The sequence below is a fragment of the Heterocephalus glaber genome, unplaced genomic scaffold, assembly GCF_053883595.1.
Source record: "Heterocephalus glaber isolate CG9 unplaced genomic scaffold, H.glaber_assembly_v1.0 deba00001773, whole genome shotgun sequence".
NCBI lineage: Eukaryota > Metazoa > Chordata > Mammalia > Rodentia > Bathyergidae > Heterocephalus > Heterocephalus glaber.
In genome coordinates, this window is record NW_028258463.1 from 10,779,296 (window position 1) to 10,799,023 (window position 19,728).

Consider the following 19,728-nt stretch of genomic DNA (forward strand, 5'->3'; position numbering starts at 1 on the left):
AGGCAACTGACAGCTGGTAGGGAAGCGGGGAACACACAAGGGATGTGCCTGACCTGGGGTCCGGGACAGTCTCCTGAGAGACACTGTGAGGAAGTAAGATGTAGCCAGGAGCAGCGGGAGGGAAGAGACTCCCAGAGAATGGACAAATGCCCTTCGGGGAGGCAACAACCTGCTTCGGGGTGGAAGCCCAGCTTAGCTAAACACAGTTACATCAACTTCACAATAGATCCTGGAGGGGAAACAGTCCTGCCCTCCTGAGATTGCTGTGAGTCTGGTGTGGTTTTGTCCAGCACCCGGTGGGACAGTTTCCTGGCTGCTGCTGGCCCTGAGTCTGCTCCTCAACTTCCTCTCGGACCATCTGGGTGACCTAGTTCTTGGGTCCCTTGCTTATTCTTAGTCTACTGGACCCGGGCAGGTGGGAGCTGCAGAGGATACCAGGCAGAGAATCGCAGCTCCTTCACGCCAGGAAGCTGCAGGCTTGGCCCCTTGCAGCCTGGCTGAGCTGGAGCATGTCAGAACCCTGGAGGACCAGGCTCAGGGCGGGGGGCTTACCGCTGGCCCGCCTGCCACCCCACACTCCACACTCAGAAGGTGGAGACCCTCCAGATTGCACTGGAAGGAGGGAGAGCCCTGGGACTCTAAGAGGCAACCCCTCCTGCATCCACTAGACAGTGCTACAGAGTCGCTTTTCCCAGCTGTTGTTTCGGGGAGAGGACACGGCCCAGGTCCTGAGTGGGGTGGGGTGGCCTCCAACCCTTGGGGACCAGAGGTCAGCCTTGGGGACTGGTGGTCAGCAGGACTCAAGTGTCAGATGAGGACTGCTCCCCAGATTCCAGGCCGCATGGAGCAGGAGGCTCACGGCTCAGCTGGGACCCTGGTCCCTGGGCACAGCATCCCCAGGGGTGTCACGAAGCCCCTCTTCCCAGGCTCCTGACCCAACCGGGACCTGCCCTTCCTAGTCCCCAAGGAACCCCCTCAGACCTGTCCTGCTCCAGCTGCCTGCTTCTCCCCCTGCTCACTGGGGGAGCACCCAGCTCAACCTTTCCTGCCCCAAGCCTCATGGAGAAGACATCCAGAGCTTCAGAGGGTGTCGGTAGGGACCGAGAAGCCAGCGTCATTTTGTCCCCTTGCTAATGACACCCCCCCCATGCCTCTATCCACTATCCGGAGCACCATGCTCAGCTCAATGCCAAGCTCTGCCTTGTGAGGTCATCTCTCCTCCTTTGCCCTGGGTGATGAAGCTGCTTGTAACCCACGGGGTGAAAGGAATGTGGGTCCAATACCTCACCCCAACTCGTCAGAGCTGCCTAGCCAGGGACTGCGGAAGCCAGGGCAGGATCTGATTCCAAAGCCCGGGTCTTCAGCCCTTTGCCCAGGGTCTGTTTCCACCCCATTCCAGCCTCTGCACTAGAGGCCCCTCGAGGCTCCTCCCCTTCCCACTCCTTTTCCGGCCCCCCAAAGGGATCAAAAGACCCTTCCCCACCAAAGGGAGGCTCCGCAGTCCTGGCTCTTAGGGTGCCTTTCCTCACCAGACCCCTCTATCAGCCCCAAGAAGCGAAATTCATTGTCTCTTTTGTGCAAGTGAGGAGACTGGAGCTCAGACTCCAAGGCAGCCAGAGCTAATGCAGAACAGAGCCGGAGCTGGAACCAGGCAGGCCACTCCCAAAGCTCCCAAAGGCCCTCCGTCTGCATGCCTGGTGTCAGTGCACAGCCCCTCCCATGAACGTGCAGTGCTAGCCGCAGCGTGGGCTCTGTCCTCACTCCCTGTCACACGCGTGCCAATTCAGGCTTGGAGGCAGCAATCAATGCACCCCAGGGCAGCTGGATTAGATTCACTTCTGGAAAGCTAGTGCCAGCTCAGGGAGAACAGCCAGCCTCAGAGCACCAGTTCTTATTCAAACTTTGAGTTCATGGGTCACCCTGAGGGGACTCAGGGGACCCCTGAACCCCACGAATTGTATGCAAATGTGGATGCTTATTTGGAGATGGGGCGAAAGAAGAAAATCTAGAGCTTCCATATAGGTCAAAGGGTTCCCTGATTACAAAAGAGGGAAGGATCTTTCACCTAGCACAGTGCCTGGCCCTGGAGGCACTCGGTACCAGGTGCACAGATGGGTGATTGTCCCTGTGTGCTTGGGGAGACCACAGGTGACCTGGTACACCCATCCATGTGTCTTCTGAAGTGGTGAAGCCATCTGGGAGGAAGCCCAGTCGGCCCAGAGCCTTTCACCCAGTCCCTGAGGGCACAGCCAGGTGCCATGATGAGGGCCCACGCAGTGCCGCCCGCCCCCCGCCCCCGCAAGGACCAAGGACAGGCAGAGGCGGCCTTGTGCAACTCAGATAAAGAAGCTTTATTGACTGCCAGGAGGGAGCAAGGGTAAAGCGGGGCCTGAAGCTCGTGGGAGGCCGGGCAGGGCGTCTTGCGGGGAGAGGTGGGTCCACACCAGGGCCCTCCTGAGCCTGCGCGGTGCCGAGCAGCCCTAGTTCTTGGTACGCAGGACCTGCTCGTGGGAGGACACCACCTTCCCGTCGTGCACGTCCATCACCTTGGTGCGGATCTGGCGGCTGGAGGAGGTCACTGGGAAGGAGGGAGAAAGGGCGTCACCAGAGCTGGCAGGAAACAGGGTGATCAGGCGTGGAGAGGGTGCCCTCTCCCCCAATTACCACTCTGCACACTGCTGTTACCCAAGCTCGGAGCCCGTCACAGTTCAGACTGCAGCTCCGCTCCCTAAGGTCCGGGGCAGAGTCTGCGTCTTCAGACCCGAGCTCCCTAAGAACCCAGGACCCCGCCTCCACCCAAAGGACCCCAGCGCACTGGCGGGTCCTGGCCTAAGAGCCGCATGGCGCTGTCCGCGGTGCTGACCGCCGTAAACATGGGGTCCACACAGGTAGAGAAGTGCAGGTGGGCAGCCCAGCCCAAGCGGGGTTAGGACAGGGCTTCCACCACCCAGAAAGGTCAGAAGGGTCTCTAGGAGAGCACACTGTAACTCAGCCGCTGGAGAAGTTCCTGGCCCGGGCTCTGGACATTCTGGGCCCAGGGTCCAGGCTCCATAAGGAAGCACATCTTACCATCTCTGGATGACTGGGAGCCGGAGGAGAACTGGGCTGAGGAGAGGCTGTGAAGACAGAAAAGGCAGAACCATTAGACACCCGGAGGGGAGGCAGGGAAGATGGGGCCCCCGGATGGGGAAGGGCAGGCACTCACTGGGCGTCCTCGCCCTCCAGCAGGCGGCGGTAGGTGGCAATCTCCTGCTCCAGCCGCGTCTTCACGTCCAGCAGGATCTTGTACTCCTGGTTCTGCTGCTCCATCTCGCAGCGCAGCTGGGCCAGCTGCTCCTCCACGCTGCCGATCATGTCCTGGATCTGCGACAGCTGCAGGCAGTAGCGGCCTTTGGTCTCCTCCAGGCTGTTCTCCAGGGATGCTTTCTGTGAGCAGAGACAGAGGACCTGGGGTCACTGGGTGGGCCCTACCCTCTCTGTCCACCCCAGGCCCACCCCGGGCTCAGCCAGGCGTCCCCACCATGCTGAGCTGGGACTGCAGCTCGATCTCCAGGTTCTGCACGGAGCGGCGCAGCTCGGAGATCTCAGTCCTACCGCTCTGCAGGGCCTCGGTATTGGTGGCCACCTCACGGTTCAGCTCCTCCGTCTGCACAAAGAATGCCATTCACACCAGACAGCCCCAAAGGCAGGGCACCCATCTGGGCCCTTCCTCTGCCCATGGCCCCACCTTGCTGAAGAACCAGTCCTCGGCCTCCCTGCGGTTCTTCTCCGCCATCTTCTCGTACTGGTCGCGCATCTCGTTCAGGATTCGGCTCAGGTCCACTCCGGGGGCTGCGTCCATCTCCACATTGACGTCCCCGCCAGTCTGGCCACGCAGGGCCAGCATCTCCTACACCACAGAGGAGACAAGGTCCATGGTGAGGGCCCGGGCCCGACCGCTCCCCTCCCCAAAGCCACTCCACCCTGCTCGCCCAGCAATGCTTTGAACTGCCTTCTCCTGTCAGCGCCCACCTCCTCGTGGTTCTTCTTCAGGTAGGCCAGCTCCTCCTTCAGGCCCTCGATCTGCATCTCCAGGTCGGCCCTGGCCAGGGTCAGCTCGTCCAGCACCCTGCGCAGCCCGTTGATGTCGGCCTCCACGCTCATGCGCAGGTTCAGCTCTGTCTCGTACCTGGGGAGACCCAGGAGTAAAGGAATGAGAGGCCCTTCCGGTCCACACAGGAAGCTTTGCTCTCTCCCCTCAGCTTCCCAGAGCTGGCACCCAGGGCGCGGTGTCTGAACATAGTGCTCATTGATTGCTCAGATGAGCGCATTCCTGGGGCTCTGGAAACAAGGTGATCATCATGCTGCAGGACTCGGGAGGGAGGCGCGTCTAGCTGCAGCCAACCAATAAGGCTCCGGGCCTCCAAATATGACCACGTACTTCACTTGGGGCAGGGGCAGGCAGGGCCTCTCCCTAAAGCAGGGCTTCCCAAACCTGGCAACCTATTAAAAATAAATGAACCAGGGCTGGGGATTTAGCTCAGTTGTTTCGCTGCCCGCTGCGCAAGCACAAGGACCAGAGTTTGATCCCTGGTACCAAAAAAAAAATAATAATAACTGAACCAAAACTCCAAGGGTGGGGCCCAGGAGTCTTACATTTTACAAGCTCCCAAGGGTTTCTCTTGGCACAAGTGAACTCTGTTTGGGAAAAGCGCCCCACCTCAGGGAGCCTGCATGTGTTGAGCCCCACTGAAACTCACTTGGTGCGGAAGTCATCCGCGGCCAGGCGGGCGTTGTCAATCTGCAGCAGGACGTTGGCGTTGTCCACGGTGGCCGTGAGGATCTGCAGCATGGAAAGAGACATCAGTAGCCAGGCAGCACTGCAGCCCGCATGGCCTGTCAGGCCCTGTTCTTGCCCAAGTCCCCTGCCTAAGGGACAACCCCAAGATGCCCACCCTGACCCAGGGCTTCAATACGTGAGGGGCAGAAGGGGCACAGAGCCTGGACCTGGTCTCCAAGCCTCGGCGTGGGTGGTCCCAGCCCCTGACTGCTGCAGAGCCCAGAGCCTCTCAGGGCTCTGCATCCCTGCCTGCCGCCCTAGACCAGCCCCACCCTCAGATCTGCCCTTCCCAACCTGAGGCAGCCCTTTGGCTCCACATGGCTCTGCACACTTCCTTTGCAAGGCCACAGTGCATGAGGCCTCAGGTGGGATTTTCCAAAAGACAAGACCCAGCTGGCAGCAGGATTAGAAAGAGGAAGCAGTGGAGGAGGAGGAAGACAGAGGGCCCTGCACCAAGTCTCTCGTTTCCCTAATCTCTGCACAGCAGCAGAGCCGCACGGCTCGGCCAGGGCTCCTGGGGTGCAGGGCACAGAGGGCACAAGCCCACCAGGGCAAGGTGTGGCTGCCACTGACTGCGGCTGTGGGTTTCCTGCGCCCGTCCGGCCCGTGCCAAGGCTGCTGGGCGTCGGCCACAGCCCAGACTAATGAGCTAATGAGCGGTTTGTGCTTCTCAACAGCCCGTTACAGCCGGCTCCTCCCCTGTGCAGGAGAGCAGGTAGCTGCCTCCTGCACCCCCGAAGCTCAACTGCTTCCCCTGCAGATGTGGGGGCAGGAACTGCTGGTTCCCCAGAATCTGGGGGTGGGAGTGCAGGACATGAGCGGGCTGGGCAGGGGAGACCGTCTTCTCCCCAGCAGCTGTTGGGGGTCTGGGACCCCCAGAGAAGGAATTGGGGTTCGAGTCTGCCCTGCCTGGAAATCTAGATGTGCCAGGGGCCCGGGGCATCTGCTGCTCTGAAAGAGGGGTGACCGAGTGCCACCTCTGCCTCCCACCTTGTTCCTCAGGTCCTCAATGGTCTTGAAGTAGGGGCTGTAGTCTTTAGTCTCAGCCGGCCGCTGCCTCTGGTACCAGTCGCGGATCTTCACCTCCAGGTCGGTGTTGGCCTCCTCCAGGGCGCGCACCTTGTCCAGGTAGGAGGCCAGGCGGTCGTTGAGGTTCTGCATGGTCACCTTCTCGCTGCCAGCAAGGAGGCCACCATCGCCACCACCAAAGCCACCTCCAAAGTTGACACCAAGGGCACCACCGTATCCTCCACCGAAGCTGCTGCCGCTGCTAAAGCTGCCAGCATAGCCGCCCACCAGCCCGCAGGCTCCCCCGGAGGAGAAGCGGGAGGAAGAGACCGACAGCCCCCCGTAGGTGCTGGGGGCCAGGATGGAGGAGACACGGCTGGAGCCGCCGATGCCGCCTCCGATGCTGCCTCCGATGCTGCCTCCGATGCCACAGGAGCCCTTCATGGAGGTGGACGTGAACTGGCGGCTGCAGGTGGCCATGGTGCCTGGGAGAGAGGAGAGGCTTCAACAGTGGTCGCTCAAGTGGCAGACAGAGAGAGGAGGTGCCGGAGCACAAGGACGTGGGGCTTTAAAGGCTGGGGAGGGGCGGGCCTGGCATTTTCCATTCCCCTGGGCTTTCATCACCCTCGGGCCAGCGCCAGCTCCCTGGCAGCTCCCTCTCCCGCCCCTGCCCCATTGCGTCTGTCATATTTTACTGGAAACTCATTGTTTGGGGTGTTTGGGGCTTTCTTGTCCCGCCAGCGTGATTCACCGGGAGGTGCAGGCCTGCAGGCTATACTTTCCTTCCCATCGGCCCCCGGAGCTGCGGGACCCACACGGGGCTCAGCCAGTCACAGAGCAAGGTCTGCAGGGACCCTGGTGACCTGCTGGCATCCCTGAAGCCAGTGCCCCTGCAGGTGACTGACACCACCCTCACCACCAGGAGAGGCGGAGGGGCCCAGCCTGCCACACTGGTGTCCCTGACGCCTTGTCCAGACAGCCCTGCCCAGGCCCTAACACCTGCCAGGCCTTGGGGACAGGGACAGGGCGTGGGCTGCTCACTGTGGCCAAGGGCAGGCCCCACAGGCACAGCCAGGGACCTCGGGAAAGCACAGGGAGCCAGGTGAGCCCCTCCTGCCTCTGCCATCTACTCCCAGGAATCCCTTTGCTCGTCAGCAGAGTGGGGTGAAGCCTGCCCAGTGTGCCCGCTGCGGCCTGTGCCCAAGGGTTTGTAACCGGGTCCCACAGAGTCTGCCTAGCAGGGCTGCGGTCCACAGAGCCCTAGAGGGGCTGAGGCAATAGCCCTGCAGGAGGACTTTTATTGGGTTTGGGGGATTTTTTTGTTTTGGATTTTTTGTTGTTTGTTTTTTCTTTTCTTTTTTCAGTACCAGGAATCGAACACAGCATCTTGGTCTTTTGAAGCAGGCATCGCTCCACTGAGCTAAATCCCTGGCTGTTGTTTGTTTTTTGAGACGGGTCTCGCTATGTCATTCAGGCCAGCCTTGACCTCACTGTGCAGCCCACGCTGACCTTGAACTCTTGGTGACCCTCCTGCCTCAGCCTTCGGAGTGCTGGGCTGACAGGTGTGTGCCGTCCTGCCCTGCTGAGGGGACTTTCACTCCCAGCCCCCAGTTTCCTGTCAGACCCTCCACCCTGCATCCCTGCTGGGGGCGGAACTGGCTCAGGCACCCACACCCGAGTCCTTGTGGGATTGACCCAAGGGGTCTGGGAGTTGGCAGGGCCACGCCCAGGCTGTGGGCAGGGTGGACAGGGTCTCGGTGCATGCAGCTGACCCTGACTTGGAAGCTGCACACCCAGACCTCAGCTCCCCAAGCAGCCCCTTCCGGCCCCGCCCCAGCCCCTAGCCCAGGACCCGCAGGCGGGGCGGGGCGGGCGGGAGCCGAGGAATGCGGTCGTGTCTGGGGCTGCCTGGCCGGCCCACCTCCCCGACAGGCCCCGACAGCCCGCTGGAGGCTCAGGGGCCTTTGCAGGATCAGCCGCTCCCGGCGTGGAAGCAGAGCCTCCGCCACCCCACCCGACTGCCACGAAAACCAAAGCGAGGCGCCCCCTCCCCCAAGGCTTAGCTGAGACAGTCTCAAGGCCTGGGGCTCCCCAGAATCTGCAGCACCCAGGACTCCCAAGGATGTGAGTAAGCCTCCTGGCCCGCTCCGCCTGCCCGGACAAACCCACACCCTGATCTCCTTCCAGGCAAGGGCCCCACCCCGCCCAGCCTGCAATTCCCCAGGACAGGAAGCAGGGACTTTGGCTGAGGGTCGGGCCAGGGTCCTCACTGTGGGAAAAACGCCCCATCCAGAGACGTGGGGGAGCAGGAACACGGTGTGGAGCCCAACCCCAGCTTCCCTGGTGACCCCCTTCCTGCCTCCTTCTGCAGGGAACAGGACAGAATCCAGGAGCCCGGGGCTGTGAGGGCCTCTGCTCCCCCATCCCGTTCAGCGGCCCCCAAAGAGGGTCCCGGGCCTCCCCTCCTCTCCCTCCTCCTCCTCCTCCCATGGGAGTCGGGAGGTCAAGATGGCAGCGACAGTGACAGATGGACCCACATTCGCTGTCTAAGAGGAGCCCTTTGCCGGCCCTTGCACCTGGACCTGGGCCCCGGCATGGACACGCTGAGCCCTGCAGACACCGACAGACAAGGGACCAAGGGACCTCAAGAGGACGCAGAGGGCCCGCACCCCGCCTTCCCTGGTGCGCCTGGCAGTTTGAGAACCAGCTCACTGGGGCAGAGGGTTGTCAGGCTGGGGGGACATCGGGGCCAGCTCTGCCCCACCCTGGGCTCCCGGGCAGGCTCTGCCCCGGCAGTGCCTCCTGCGGTTAGTGAGTCTCCTGCTCCACCCCAGGTGGGCAGCCCCATGCCAACCCAAGCAGGGAGCGGGCAGGGCCGGGCAGCCCCCCACATGGCCCGCACTGTGCCACAGGGGTGGCATCTAAGGAAGGAGGAGTCCATCCCCGCCGCTAGGAAGCCCACAGCCTGAAGAGAGGGGACCCCGCGCCTTGGCATCATTGAGTCAGGAGCCGCCTCAGAAAGGCACAGTCCTGGCTCCAGGCTGCCGCACCCAGGGGCGGCAAACTGGGCCCCCACAGTCGGGGTGTGCGGGCCCCGGGGGCGTCTCTCTACCTCTGCCAGCGCCCAGCGGGGTTGCGGCAGAACCCCAAGCCCTCCTCTGTTTCCCCGAGTCCTTTTCTGTCTCTCACAAGGCCCTGCAGTGCCCCCATCCAGTGCAACCTCTCCTGTCCTGCACCAGTAAGGTCCTGTTCTGAGGTTCCAGGTAGACTGGGGCTGGGAGGATGCCCCCGGCGCCCCCAGCCACAGCCTGGCGCCATGCCCGCAGCCAAGGCTGAGACGATGTGCTGACCATGGACGCCCATCTGGGAGCAGCTTTGGGCTCAGCACATTCAGGTGCCAGGTCGGGCACAGTTCCCATCCGGGCTCTGGGCTTCCCACCATGCACTTCTCTGGCTCCTTCAGCAGTGGACAGTTGCTCTGGGAAAGAGCACTTTCTACTTCTAATTTCTTTCTCTTTTTTGTTTTTCTGAGACAGGGTTTTACTACATAGCCCAGGCTGCCCTCAAACATGCGGCGATCCTCCTGCCTCAGCCTCCTGGGTGCTAGGATCACAGGCGTGCCCCACTGTACCAGACAAGCCCTGTATAATTTTCAATACTTATTTTCTTTGGGTTTTTTTCAACACCTGTTCTCCACTCGGGTACTTGCTGTTGCAGGGGCTAAGTCTTGATCCCATCAGCATTCATGTCCCCCCACCCCGTGATGGCTCCAGGTTTCTGTCCTTGCTGACCTTGACCCTGGTGAAGGGCACTGGCTGGTGACCTTGTGCGATGTCCCCCACTTCGGATTTTCCCATGATCACTCTGAGGTTCTCATGCATTTTACCAAGAAATCCACAAAAGCAGCACCGGCCTCCGGCAAGCCCCCGCCACACGGGCAGAGAACCCACGTGTCCTGTAGCCAGTGGTGTCCACCCCGTCACTCCTGCAGGCGGTGGCTGCTGCACTGCCCTCTGGCTTTCCCCACCAGACTCCTTGGGGAAGACGCTCGCAGTCCGTGCACAAATCCTTGGGTTTCACCCACTGCTTCATGCATCTGTGGCAGGGAAAGCGCTGCTGCCCCCGCTGGGCTCAGGAGGTCTGCTCTGGGCCCCTTGGTGGACTGTGGCTCCGGGAGACAGACACTCGGGGAGGTCCGGGCCTAGAGAGAGGAGGTGGCCGCCCCTCCTCCAGCCCAGGCCAGGCTGCACATCCCATGCCCGCTGCACTTGGCTCCTTCGGTCTACAGCTAGAGGCCAGGGTTCCCTGCCAGCCACGGGCAGGAAGTGAGACTCTGGCCCCTGCCTGGCCTCCAGCTCTCCTGCAGTCATGCACCCTCCTTGGCCCCTGGCCTTGCCCGCCTCTGCCCTCTGCAGGCGGGATTGCAGCACCTGCCCAGGCCCCTGGTGCCCTTTTCCCCCGGAGAGCTCTGACGCCACCCCCTGGTTTCCCAGGCCGCCGGGCCAGGCGACCTTGTGCCCCCCACAGCTGAGCTGAGTGCTCCAGTGTCAGTGGCCTGCTGAGCCCGGGTCAGCCTGCACAGCCATAGCATCTGCTGGCACCGCAGCCAGGAAGCTGCTCGGTCAGGATCCAAGCTTCACTTTTCAACGTCGGGGCCCCTCCTGCTAGAAAGTCCCCAAAAATGGGAGCCCCTGGGCCCCGGCAATGGAGGATCGACCTCAGCCTGCAGGCAGGAAACACGGGCCCAGAGGAGGGAAGGCACGTGTCGCCGCCACACGGCCTGCCTCAGAAGTAGCGAGTGCGTAGCAGTGTCCCCCGGGGTGCTGAGCTGGGCAGGGTGAGAACACCCAGGGGTCCGTGTCTGCACCTGGGAATCACATCAGGTTGTTAGCAGCATGAAGGTCAGGTGGTCGAGGACCAGCAACAGACTGGCTCCCCAGACAGGGGCAGTAGGGCTCGAGTTCTGCAGCCCGTGACCCATGACGTCCCAGAAGTGAAGTCCCGGGTGGCTCCTTTCGGCCCACGCCTCCCCAAGCACCCTTCAGCCTCAGCCTGAATGTCCACTCCTGTCTTCTTCCTCCTCAAGTCCCTCGTGTTCTTCGGGAGCAAGCATCTGCTCGGCACATAGCTGAGAGGGGGTTCCTGTTGGCTGTGGGACATAAAGTGGATGCTCAGGGAAAGATGGAAGACAGAGGGAGGAAAGGAGGGACTTCAGGGTCCAGGAGGAGGAGGGGAAATGGAAGACAGCAAGGAAGATGGAAGAGTGGATGGATGGAAGGATGGATGGGTGGATGGGCGGATGGATGGATGGGGGATTGGAGGGCAGATGGGCAGATGGATGGATGAATAGGAGGGAGGAAGATGAAGTAGGAGACATGGATGGAACAGTAACGAATGGATGGACAGGGATGACTGGAGGGAGGGCAAGTGGCTGGTGGGCAGAGGGTGGATGGAGCGCAGAGAAAGGGCAGTCAGCCCAGCCAGGTCAGAGTGGGCAGCCTTCCAGAGGAGCCCTAATCATCCCAACCCTGCGGGTGAGCAGATGCTAAGCCAGTGAAGGACAGCAGCCTCCATCCTGAGGAGCTGGGGTGCTGAGGGGCACTAAGCCGGGATGATGCTGTTGGTGAGTTTGCAAAGCCACCCTGGTGTCCCTCATGCCATGTCCATACCTGAAGGTAGAGACCCAGTGCAGAGCCCCCCACCGACGAGCTGGGGCAGGGCTGCTCAGGCTCCCTCCCCCAGGGGCTCCCATCTCCAAGGGCACCCAGTCCTCTCCCCTCTGTGACCTGAGCCCCAACAGCCGGCTGCGGTACCCAGGGGGCACCAAGTGTCTCCCCCACAACAGGATCAGGGGGCTACTCGGGTCCGCTGGGGAGACCTGTCCCATGTGATGGTGCAGGGCACCCAAACCCAGCGCCTTCTCTGTCCCCCGGCTGAGGGCAGGGGCAGAGGAGCAGCAGGTGGGCAGTGGCAGCAGAAGGCTTCCTGGAAGGGCGAGGGACTCAGGTGGTAAGAACGGGAAGAGCCTGCAGGGTAGACCGGGGCAGGCGGGGCTGTGGGAACCTGAGTGGGCGGGTGAGTCCTTGGCACCCAGCACCCAGGGTGCCGACTGTGTCAGGAGTCCATCCTGAGAGCCATCCGCAGCCAGAACCAACAGGACCCGGGGGACGAGGACTAAGCTTCCTCCTGTGCTGGATGGCGGAGCTCCCCACCCCCACCTGGGGGGCTCCAGCCCCAGGAAGGAGCCGCAGGGGTCCCAGGCCATGTTCTCCTGGACAACCCAGCTTGCTGACTTCCTCCCCTCTTCCCCTCTCCAGATTCATGCAGGAGTCCTGAGCCCTGAGCCGCCCGAAACACTTCCCGGACCTGAGTTAGTTTTCATTAATTAGGTGGGCACCAGAAAAGGTTAAACAACAGCCAACCAGGAGGGAAGGGGAATATGCCTTTTTAATCATAAATTTGTTCTAAATTGTATGGATATAAGGGATGTATAGCAATCATAAGTCATCCAGTACTCTATCAAGCCAGGTGTGATTCTGTAATTCCAGAACCCAGGAGGCTGAGGCAGGAGGATCACCTTGGGTTCAAGGCCAGCCTGGACTACATAGAGTGATCCTATCTCCAAAAAAAAAAAAAAAAAAAAGATTAATTTGCATTATTATAATTGTTCACCATGTTCTTTTTTTTTTTTTGGTACCGGGAATCGAACTCAAGACCTTGTGCTTGTGAGGCAGGCACCAGAACCACTGAGCTAAATCCCTGGCCCCCATGTTCTTAAATCTAGACAATCAATAAAACAACAAATCAAGCCCAGGGTGCAGTGTCTGACTTTGATGGTGTAAATGCCCGATCATGCTCAATGGCAAGCAATCCCGGCGAAGTGACTTGCCTTGGAAATGAGAAGAGACAGGAGCACGCGTCACACAGCACTCGAAGCCCAGGGATAGAGCAGCCGTACGCGCTGGGCATGATTCTGCGTGCCTGTAATACTGGTACTCCGGGAGGCTGAGGCAGGACGATCACAAGTTCAAGCCTAGCCTGGGCAACTCAGTGAGACCCTGTATCGAAATCAAAAATTAAAAAAGAGCTGAGGATGTAGCTTACTGCAAAGGCTTTGGGAGGGCCAGGGATGTAGCTCGGTGGCACCTGGCAAGGTCCTGAGTTCTATCCCTGGTTCAGTGAAAAGAAAAGAAAAGAAAAGGCTTTGGGTTCAACCCTAGTACCAAAAAAATTTTTTAAAATAAGTCATAAGTTGTAGGGAACAGGGGAAGGGGACGTTACTAGGACCTGTGCAGTGAGCCCTAGTCTCCTGCGAGCCACAACAGCACAAGGCGAATTAACTTACTATACAGGAAAGGTAGGAAAACGAGACTGAGAAGAAGCTGAGCTTTGGCCGGATCCGGATCAGCACTGCTCTAGGCAGCAGAGACAAAAGCCCCAGGTTTACCGCACTTTTATTCAGTACGCGAGGAACAAACGTAAAGAATGACTTGCAGAGTTCAGTACCTCACCCTGGGATAAACAAGCTGTAACAAAAGGCTGGGGGCGGCAATCCAGGAAGGGTGCGGAACTGGAACTGAGTCGGTGAGGATCTGGTTCCTCCCCAGAGGCCTCCCGCTGGTGCGGCCTTGTCCTGGAGCAGCGCAGCGTCACAGACCGGTGAGGGCTCAGTGGTGACCGGAGCTCAAGGTGGAGTCATGTCCGGAATGCCATAGCTGGGCTGCAGGCAGGGGAACTAGGCCTAATCAAATGATTTTTCCCTAAAATTATGTAGCATTGCTCCTGAAAATAAGAGGCCACATGAACACCGATATTAGTAAAATAAATTGGAAGTAATGAGTTTTGCGTGTTTATTACCTGTTTTTAGGATAATGTACTTCACTCACACAGTTTAGTTGTGACCGTTGGCTGTGTTTACCAAGCAGCTTGCATAATTCCTGAACCGTTAACGCTGGCTCTTAGGTCTAAGCCCGGTCCTTGAGCCGTGGGCCTGAAGTCCCAGCCCTGGACAGCAGGCCAGCCGGGTGGAGGGGCGGCGTGGCCGAACTGGGGCGAAGGTCACGGTGATAACAGAACCAGTTTTCAGGCGGCACTGGGGGCGCTGGGGGGACAGCAGGGTGGTGGAGGAGGGACCCCGCAAACACACACTCCGGAGTGGGGTCTCCCGGTGGGCTGAGCAGCACCGGCTCCAGCACTGCACCCGGCCCAGCTGGGGGCACAGCCGCCCTCTGGACACCACACCCAGGTTCTCAGGTCGAATCCCCTGACAGCCAGGCTCGGAGTCAGCCAGGAGCTGAGCGCTCAGCCACTCGGAGTGAAATCAGGACTCAGGAAGCCAGGTGAGGCAGACTCGGGAAGGCGAGGACTGCATGTTTTCTGTGGTGTGTGGACTCTGGGGGGAGGGACGAGAAAGCTGAGGGAGGCTGAGGGAAGAGGGGCCTCGGGCCGGGTGGTCCAAGCGTTGTGTGCTGTGTGCTTGTAGTGTAAGAATCTGCCAGCGGGAAAGCCGTCCGTCTGCTGCAGGACGACAACAAGGAAAACGCCCTGGAGCCCCACCCACAGGCTCACGACCCAGGCTGCTGCCAGTCCCGCACATCCGTCCGGGGCACAGTGGGGCTCCTGGGGGCTGTGAGTCTCCCTGTGGCCACTGTCTCGGTCATGTGTGTCTCTCCCAGGGTCCCGTGGCCCTGCCTGCGGGGGACATCGGCCAAGGCCGGGGGCAGGGGGATGGGGGCACCCTCCCTGCGCTCCTGTTCCTCCTGCAGCCCAGCACACACCCGGCCCCAGCTGGACCCTCGTCCCTGGGGACTGTCACCCCTCCCAGAAGTGGCTCAGCCTCCCCAGCCTCAGTTTCCTCCCCTGTAGCATGGGAGAAGTCAGGAGTGGGGATCTGGGGGCGGCTGGGGAGTGAACACAGCTGTCCAAGCCCGGCAGGCAGGAGCAGGCTGGGCCTCTGGGAACTCCGCAGAAGGGCTGGGAAGGAGTGGACAGCACCTACTAGGCCCAGACTGTGTGCTCTCTCTGTGCCTTCGATCCTCACACAAACGCCTTCAAGTTCACAAATGAGGAAACTGAGAGCCAGAGAGGCAGTGGAATTGGCCCAAGTTCTTGTTCAAGTCCAACCCCAGCCAGGCGCAGTGGCGCTCACCTGTAATCCTTGCCACTGGGAAGGCTGAGGCAGGAGGATGGCAAACTCAAGGCCAGCCTGGGAGACTTAGGGAGACTCTGTCTCAGAATGAAAAAGCAGGAAAGGACTGGGGTCGTGTCTCAGCACTCCCGAGGTTCAATCCCCAGTACTGGGAAAGAAAGAAAAATGGAGGGAGGGAGGGAGGAAGGAGAGACAGAAGGAAGAGAGTCCAACCCCAGGGGGCCTTGCCTCTGTCCGGCTACCCCACTACCTTCTGCAAGGGACTACCAGCCTACTTTCATTGTTTTTTTTCTTGGTACCGGGGATCAAACTCGGGTCCCTGCGCTTTCAAGGCAGGCGGCGAAACCACTGAGCTAAATCCCTGGCCCTCTACTTTCATTTTTTAATTGTGGTTATAACTTTAAAACCTTATAGTGCACATTTGCCGTAATAACGGTCACATTCGTGAGGGGTCTGCAGGTGTGCAGGACGTGGCCTAACTCCTCTTAGGTCCCTCTCCCGCCTGACTCCTCCCATCTCTCTGCCCCTTCTGTATCGCTAAAGATCTCTCCCTGCATCCCACCACCTAGCTTCCATTGTGCCCCTTATTTACACTTTTGGTTATCACTTTTAATTTGTGTAACCACATTATTATCCGAGCACAAAGCAAATTTAAAATCTATGTTATGATAATATAATACTGACAACCCAGAAGATCAGTACGAGCAATCTGTCTTTAATTAGGAAGTGGATCTGGTTGGTATTGGGAAAATTAACTGATTCCTTGGTGCTTTGTTTGATTCCTTCATTCATATTCACACGTGCACAGTTTTGTGCATATGTACAAGAATGTGTACTCTGGTGTCTTCCTTTCCTCTTTTAGGGTCCCCTCATCCCCTCTTTCTGCTCCCATTGCTCACCCAGCCTCCCACCCCAGGGTGATCTGTGTTAAGAGAGTCGCACACCCCAGTACTCAGGAGGCTGAGGCGGGAGGACTGCTGTGAGTTCAAGGCCAGCCTGGGCTACAGAATGAGTTCAAGGCCACTGAATTACATAGTGAGACCCTGGCTCAAAAAACCAAACAGAGAGAGAGGGAGGATGAATTCACATGCGTGTCTCCTACCTCTGGTGGTCATGTCATCTCAAACACACGCTACATGCATTTGCACAAATGAGGAAGAAGGGATTGGTTCTTTTGCACCCTCCATGCGTTTCTCCCTCCCTACAACCTGCAGAAACCCCCTTAAGCCCAATTTTGGGACCATGATGGCCACTTAATTCCATAGTAGGAGTGGGTCATGATTTCTACAACCCACACACTACCAAAAAAACTGTTTTCCATTCTCTGTCTCTATGAGTGACACAGCAAAAAATACCCTTGCACAGAGCCCCTTTATAATGGCCTTTTATTTCTATTACTGGCACATTAAATGAGGCCCCTTAAATAATTTGAAGATTGCCTTTGCAGTACAGTTTGTTTGTTTGAGACAGGGGAGTCTCCCTATTAGTTTAGCCTGCCCTTGAACTCACTATGTAGCCCAGGCTGACCTTGAACTGGCAGAGATCCTCCTGCCTCAGCCTCCTAAGTGTTGGGATTACAGGCATGCAGCACTACACCTGCCTCTTGCTATACATTTATACATAATGAGGGAGGCTGGAACGTGATCTAGGAGAAAGAAACTCGGAAGCTGGAACAATGGATGCATGCTCTCCTTTTCTGTATTTCTCTTTCATTGTCACATTGTTCTTATGATCAATAAGAGCTAGGAGGAAGGAAGGCATCGGTTTCCGGGAAATCGTGCTTTGTCTGGAAGAGAAAGGGGGCCCCCTGCAGCCGGCAGTGTGAACAGTGAAGGCGGAAATGGGGTCACCGCTGCACATCCGCATCCTTGGCCGCGCCTCCCTTGGTCTGCGCAAAGCAGGGTTTGGGCGGTCGGGGTCCGGACGCGAGCTAACGGGGCGGCGCTTTGGGGAAGCCAGGCGAAGAGGCCCGGACAGCTCCACGCAAACCTGGAAGAGCAGGACCCCAGTGCCGGCCCTGCTCCCGGCAGCTCCACCGGCAGCGCGTGTGCCCAGACTAGGTTGCTGCGCCGAGCAAAACAGATTTAAGCTGTTTGTCTTGCGGGAGCCGCCAGAAGCCCTGGGCCGGGGAGGGCGGCAGGCGGCAGAGCAGTGGCAAATCTCCAACCCCCGGAAGCCAGCCTTTTACAGCTCTCGGGAACAATGGGCCCAAAGAGAGCAAAACCTTCCAGCGCCGCCACTCATTCATTCACATCAGCAGATGCGCTTTACAGGCGTCATTATCTCCTCTGCTCCTGTTTCAGTGCTGAAGGAAGCAATTATGTAAAACAGTTGACACCAGCATCAGCAGGAGGAATTCCAGGGTGTGTTCAAGGTAAATTCCCAGGCGCCCGAGAAGAGTCCTCCACTTCCCTGGGAGGGAGTGGGAAAGCGGGCCGGCAGCAAAGGCAGCCTGGTCCGGCGGGGGTGAACCTCAGCTTGAGAAATTCAGGCACAAAGGCGTCTCCAGATGGAAAAGCTGGTGCCCTTCTCCAAAGGAACGCACGTTCCTGCTTGGATGTTGTCCTTTAAAAGAAGTTGTGAAGTGTTTTGTGTCATTTGTTTGTTTGTTTTGTGTCTTTAAAATATAGCAAGGAAACCGGGCGTGGTGGCTGTGCCTGGAAGCCCAGCACTCTGGGAGGCTGAGGGAGGAGGATCAGAAGTCCAGACTCTAGAGATTCCTCAAAAAGCGAAAAGTGGAAATTCCACGTGGCCCTTTCCTAGGTGTCTTCCAAAGAGTTGAAGTCATCATATTGCAGGGATACACGCACACTCGTGTTTACAGCCGCACAGTTTATAATGGCTAGCTGGAAGCAGCATACACGTCTATCCACAGATGAGTGGACAAGGAAAACGTGGCGGTTACACACACCGGCTTACGGAAAGGCAGGCGAGGCATTCGCAGGTGAACGGATGCGACTTAAGAACACCATGCTAAATGAAACCAGTCAGACACAGCTCAAATATCACATGGCTTCTCTTACATGAGAAATGTTATATAAAGAGCAAAATGGAAAAGATAAATAGGAAGAAGGAAGAAGTTCAAATTCTTCCCCCAAATTATGTATTCTATTGTTCTAAAATATTTCAATATATATGCGGACTTGTTTCATTTATGATAAAAAGCTTATCTTAGTTCATTGAAAATAAAATTTGTGTTATTATCAGTTTCTTTTTTTTTTTGGTACCAGGGATCAAACTCAGGATCTTGTGCTTGCCAGGCAGGCGTGGTGCCGCTGAGCTAAATCCCCGGCCCAGTTTCTTACTTTTTTGTAAGAATCTTTTTGATTTATATCTTATACCTGATCACTCTTATTTTTATTTTTTTCCAGTACCAGGGATCAAACTCAGAACCTTGCGCTTGCCAGGCAGGTGCAGTGCCACTGAGCTAAATCTCCAGTGATTTATGTCTTGTACCAAGTAATACTTTGAAGATAATGATAAACAGTGTAAAAGCTATTGTTATTCTCTTACTTCCTGGTTAAGGGAATATGCTTTATTGTCTCATAAAATAAAAAGGGAAAAAGTTCATGCTCAGCCTGGGCAATTTAGCGACTTAGTGAGACCCTGCCTCAAAATAAAAATGTAACAAGGGCTGGGCATGTAATCTGAGAGGAAGGCCCTGGTTCAATCCCCAGGGCCAAAGTGGGAGGAGAAAGAGAGAGACAGCAGGCCAGGTGTGGTGGTCCACACCTGTGATCCCAGCACTCAAGAGGCTGAGGCAGGAGGATCACTGTGAGTTCAAGGCCAACCTGAGCTACATAGAGAGACCTTGTCTCAAAAAATTAAAAAAAAAAAAAGACAGACAGCATTGAACAGGAGAAATGTGGTTCCAGTTCTCAGGGAATTCTGCTAAGTAGCTGTCAGACACTAAGTAAGTTCCTTTCCTTTTCTTTTGTCTCTTAACTCACTTTCTCCTCCTAATGACTTAGACCTTCAGGATGAGCAAAGGCTGGATGTGGAACTATTCAGGAGGCGGGGGGGAACTGCATTCAGGTCAGGCTGGCCACTGTGTGCTTTGGAGTGTGCCGTGGGAGACTGGGCTGGGTCCTGAGAGAGAGGAGCCTTGAATGACAGGAAAGAAACCCGCATTTGATCTCATGGGTGCTGAGGAACCAAAGAAGGTTTCCGTGACAAATGAGAACTCTCTGCATCCAAAACCATCTCCAAAATCAAAAGCTGTCTGTTCTCAGTGTGCCTGGAATCTGAATGCCCTAAATACCGTTTGCCGCCCACCCTGAAATCATGCAAGAGTTCAAGCCCAAAGTCAGGCATTAATGGTATTAGAAGAGAAAACTGAACCCAGCCACAGTGGTCAGAGGTGAGGCCTCTGGACAGGGTCAGCGTTAGAGAAGGTCATTAGGGAAGAGCCCCTGTGATCGAATCTTGGTGGCTTTGGAGGAAGAGAGACAGAGACCAGACCATGCAGGCACACACACACATCATCTCCTGCTGTGTGATACCCAGTGCACCCTTGGGTTCCACCAGCAAGGTCATCATCCCAGAATCCAAGCCAATGGGCCCGGCCAGATCTTGACCTTGAACCGTCCAGCACCATGAGGAAAACAAACCTCTTTTCTTTATAAAGCTACCCAGCATCAGGTGCTTCACTATAGTAATGCAAAGCTAACTAACACAAGTCTCCCTCTCCTGTGTGTCAGGGGGAGGTCTTTCCCATGGGACTTCCCCAGAGCCCGCCCCTGGGAGGTGTTCA

At 57.7% G+C, this 19,728-nt stretch overlaps 1 protein-coding gene and 1 long non-coding RNA gene across 9 annotated transcripts; one reads left to right on the top strand and one right to left on the bottom strand.

Moving 5' to 3' along the window:
• Positions 1-2,327: 2,327 nt before the first annotated feature.
• Positions 2,328-6,307, bottom strand: LOC101707650 (keratin, type I cytoskeletal 14). Its single transcript, XM_004859395.3, has 8 exons — positions 5,810-6,307; positions 4,740-4,822; positions 4,012-4,168; positions 3,728-3,889; positions 3,521-3,646; positions 3,206-3,426; positions 3,070-3,116; positions 2,328-2,578 (listed from the first exon to the last, which is right to left on the bottom strand). Exons 1-8 carry the CDS (start codon positions 6,305-6,307, stop codon positions 2,481-2,483), a joined length of 1,392 nt encoding a protein of 463 aa, XP_004859452.1. The 3' UTR covers positions 2,328-2,480.
• Positions 6,308-6,493: 186 nt separating this feature from the next.
• LOC147821063 (uncharacterized) lies at positions 6,494-14,608 on the top strand. Of its 8 annotated transcripts, none has more exons than XR_015447787.1 (5): positions 6,494-7,389; positions 7,798-7,951; positions 8,199-9,228; positions 9,364-12,216; positions 12,376-14,608. It is a non-coding gene; the product is annotated as an uncharacterized LOC147821063 (long non-coding RNA). The 8 variants fall into 8 exon arrangements; XR_015447788.1 differs by having other exon boundaries at positions 6,494-6,929; positions 7,302-7,389; positions 7,760-7,951; positions 8,199-12,216; XR_015447786.1 differs by having other exon boundaries at positions 8,199-11,836; positions 12,145-12,216; positions 12,376-14,607.
• The last annotated feature ends 5,120 nt before the right edge of the window (positions 14,609-19,728 follow it).

Excerpts from the sequence above, each read along its gene's own strand:
- LOC101707650 (XM_004859395.3), bottom strand. The coding sequence starts at position 6,307 with ATGGCCACCTGCAGCCGCCAGTTCACGTCCACCTCCATGAAGGGCTCC. Across the intron at positions 4,169-4,739 it reads GCGGATGACTTCCGCACCAA|GTACGAGACAGAGCTGAACC; the intron begins GTGAGTTTCAGT and ends GGGTCTCCCCAG. Across the intron at positions 3,427-3,520 it reads TGCAGTCCCAGCTCAGCATG|AAAGCATCCCTGGAGAACAG; the intron begins GTGGGGACGCCT and ends CTCTGCTCACAG.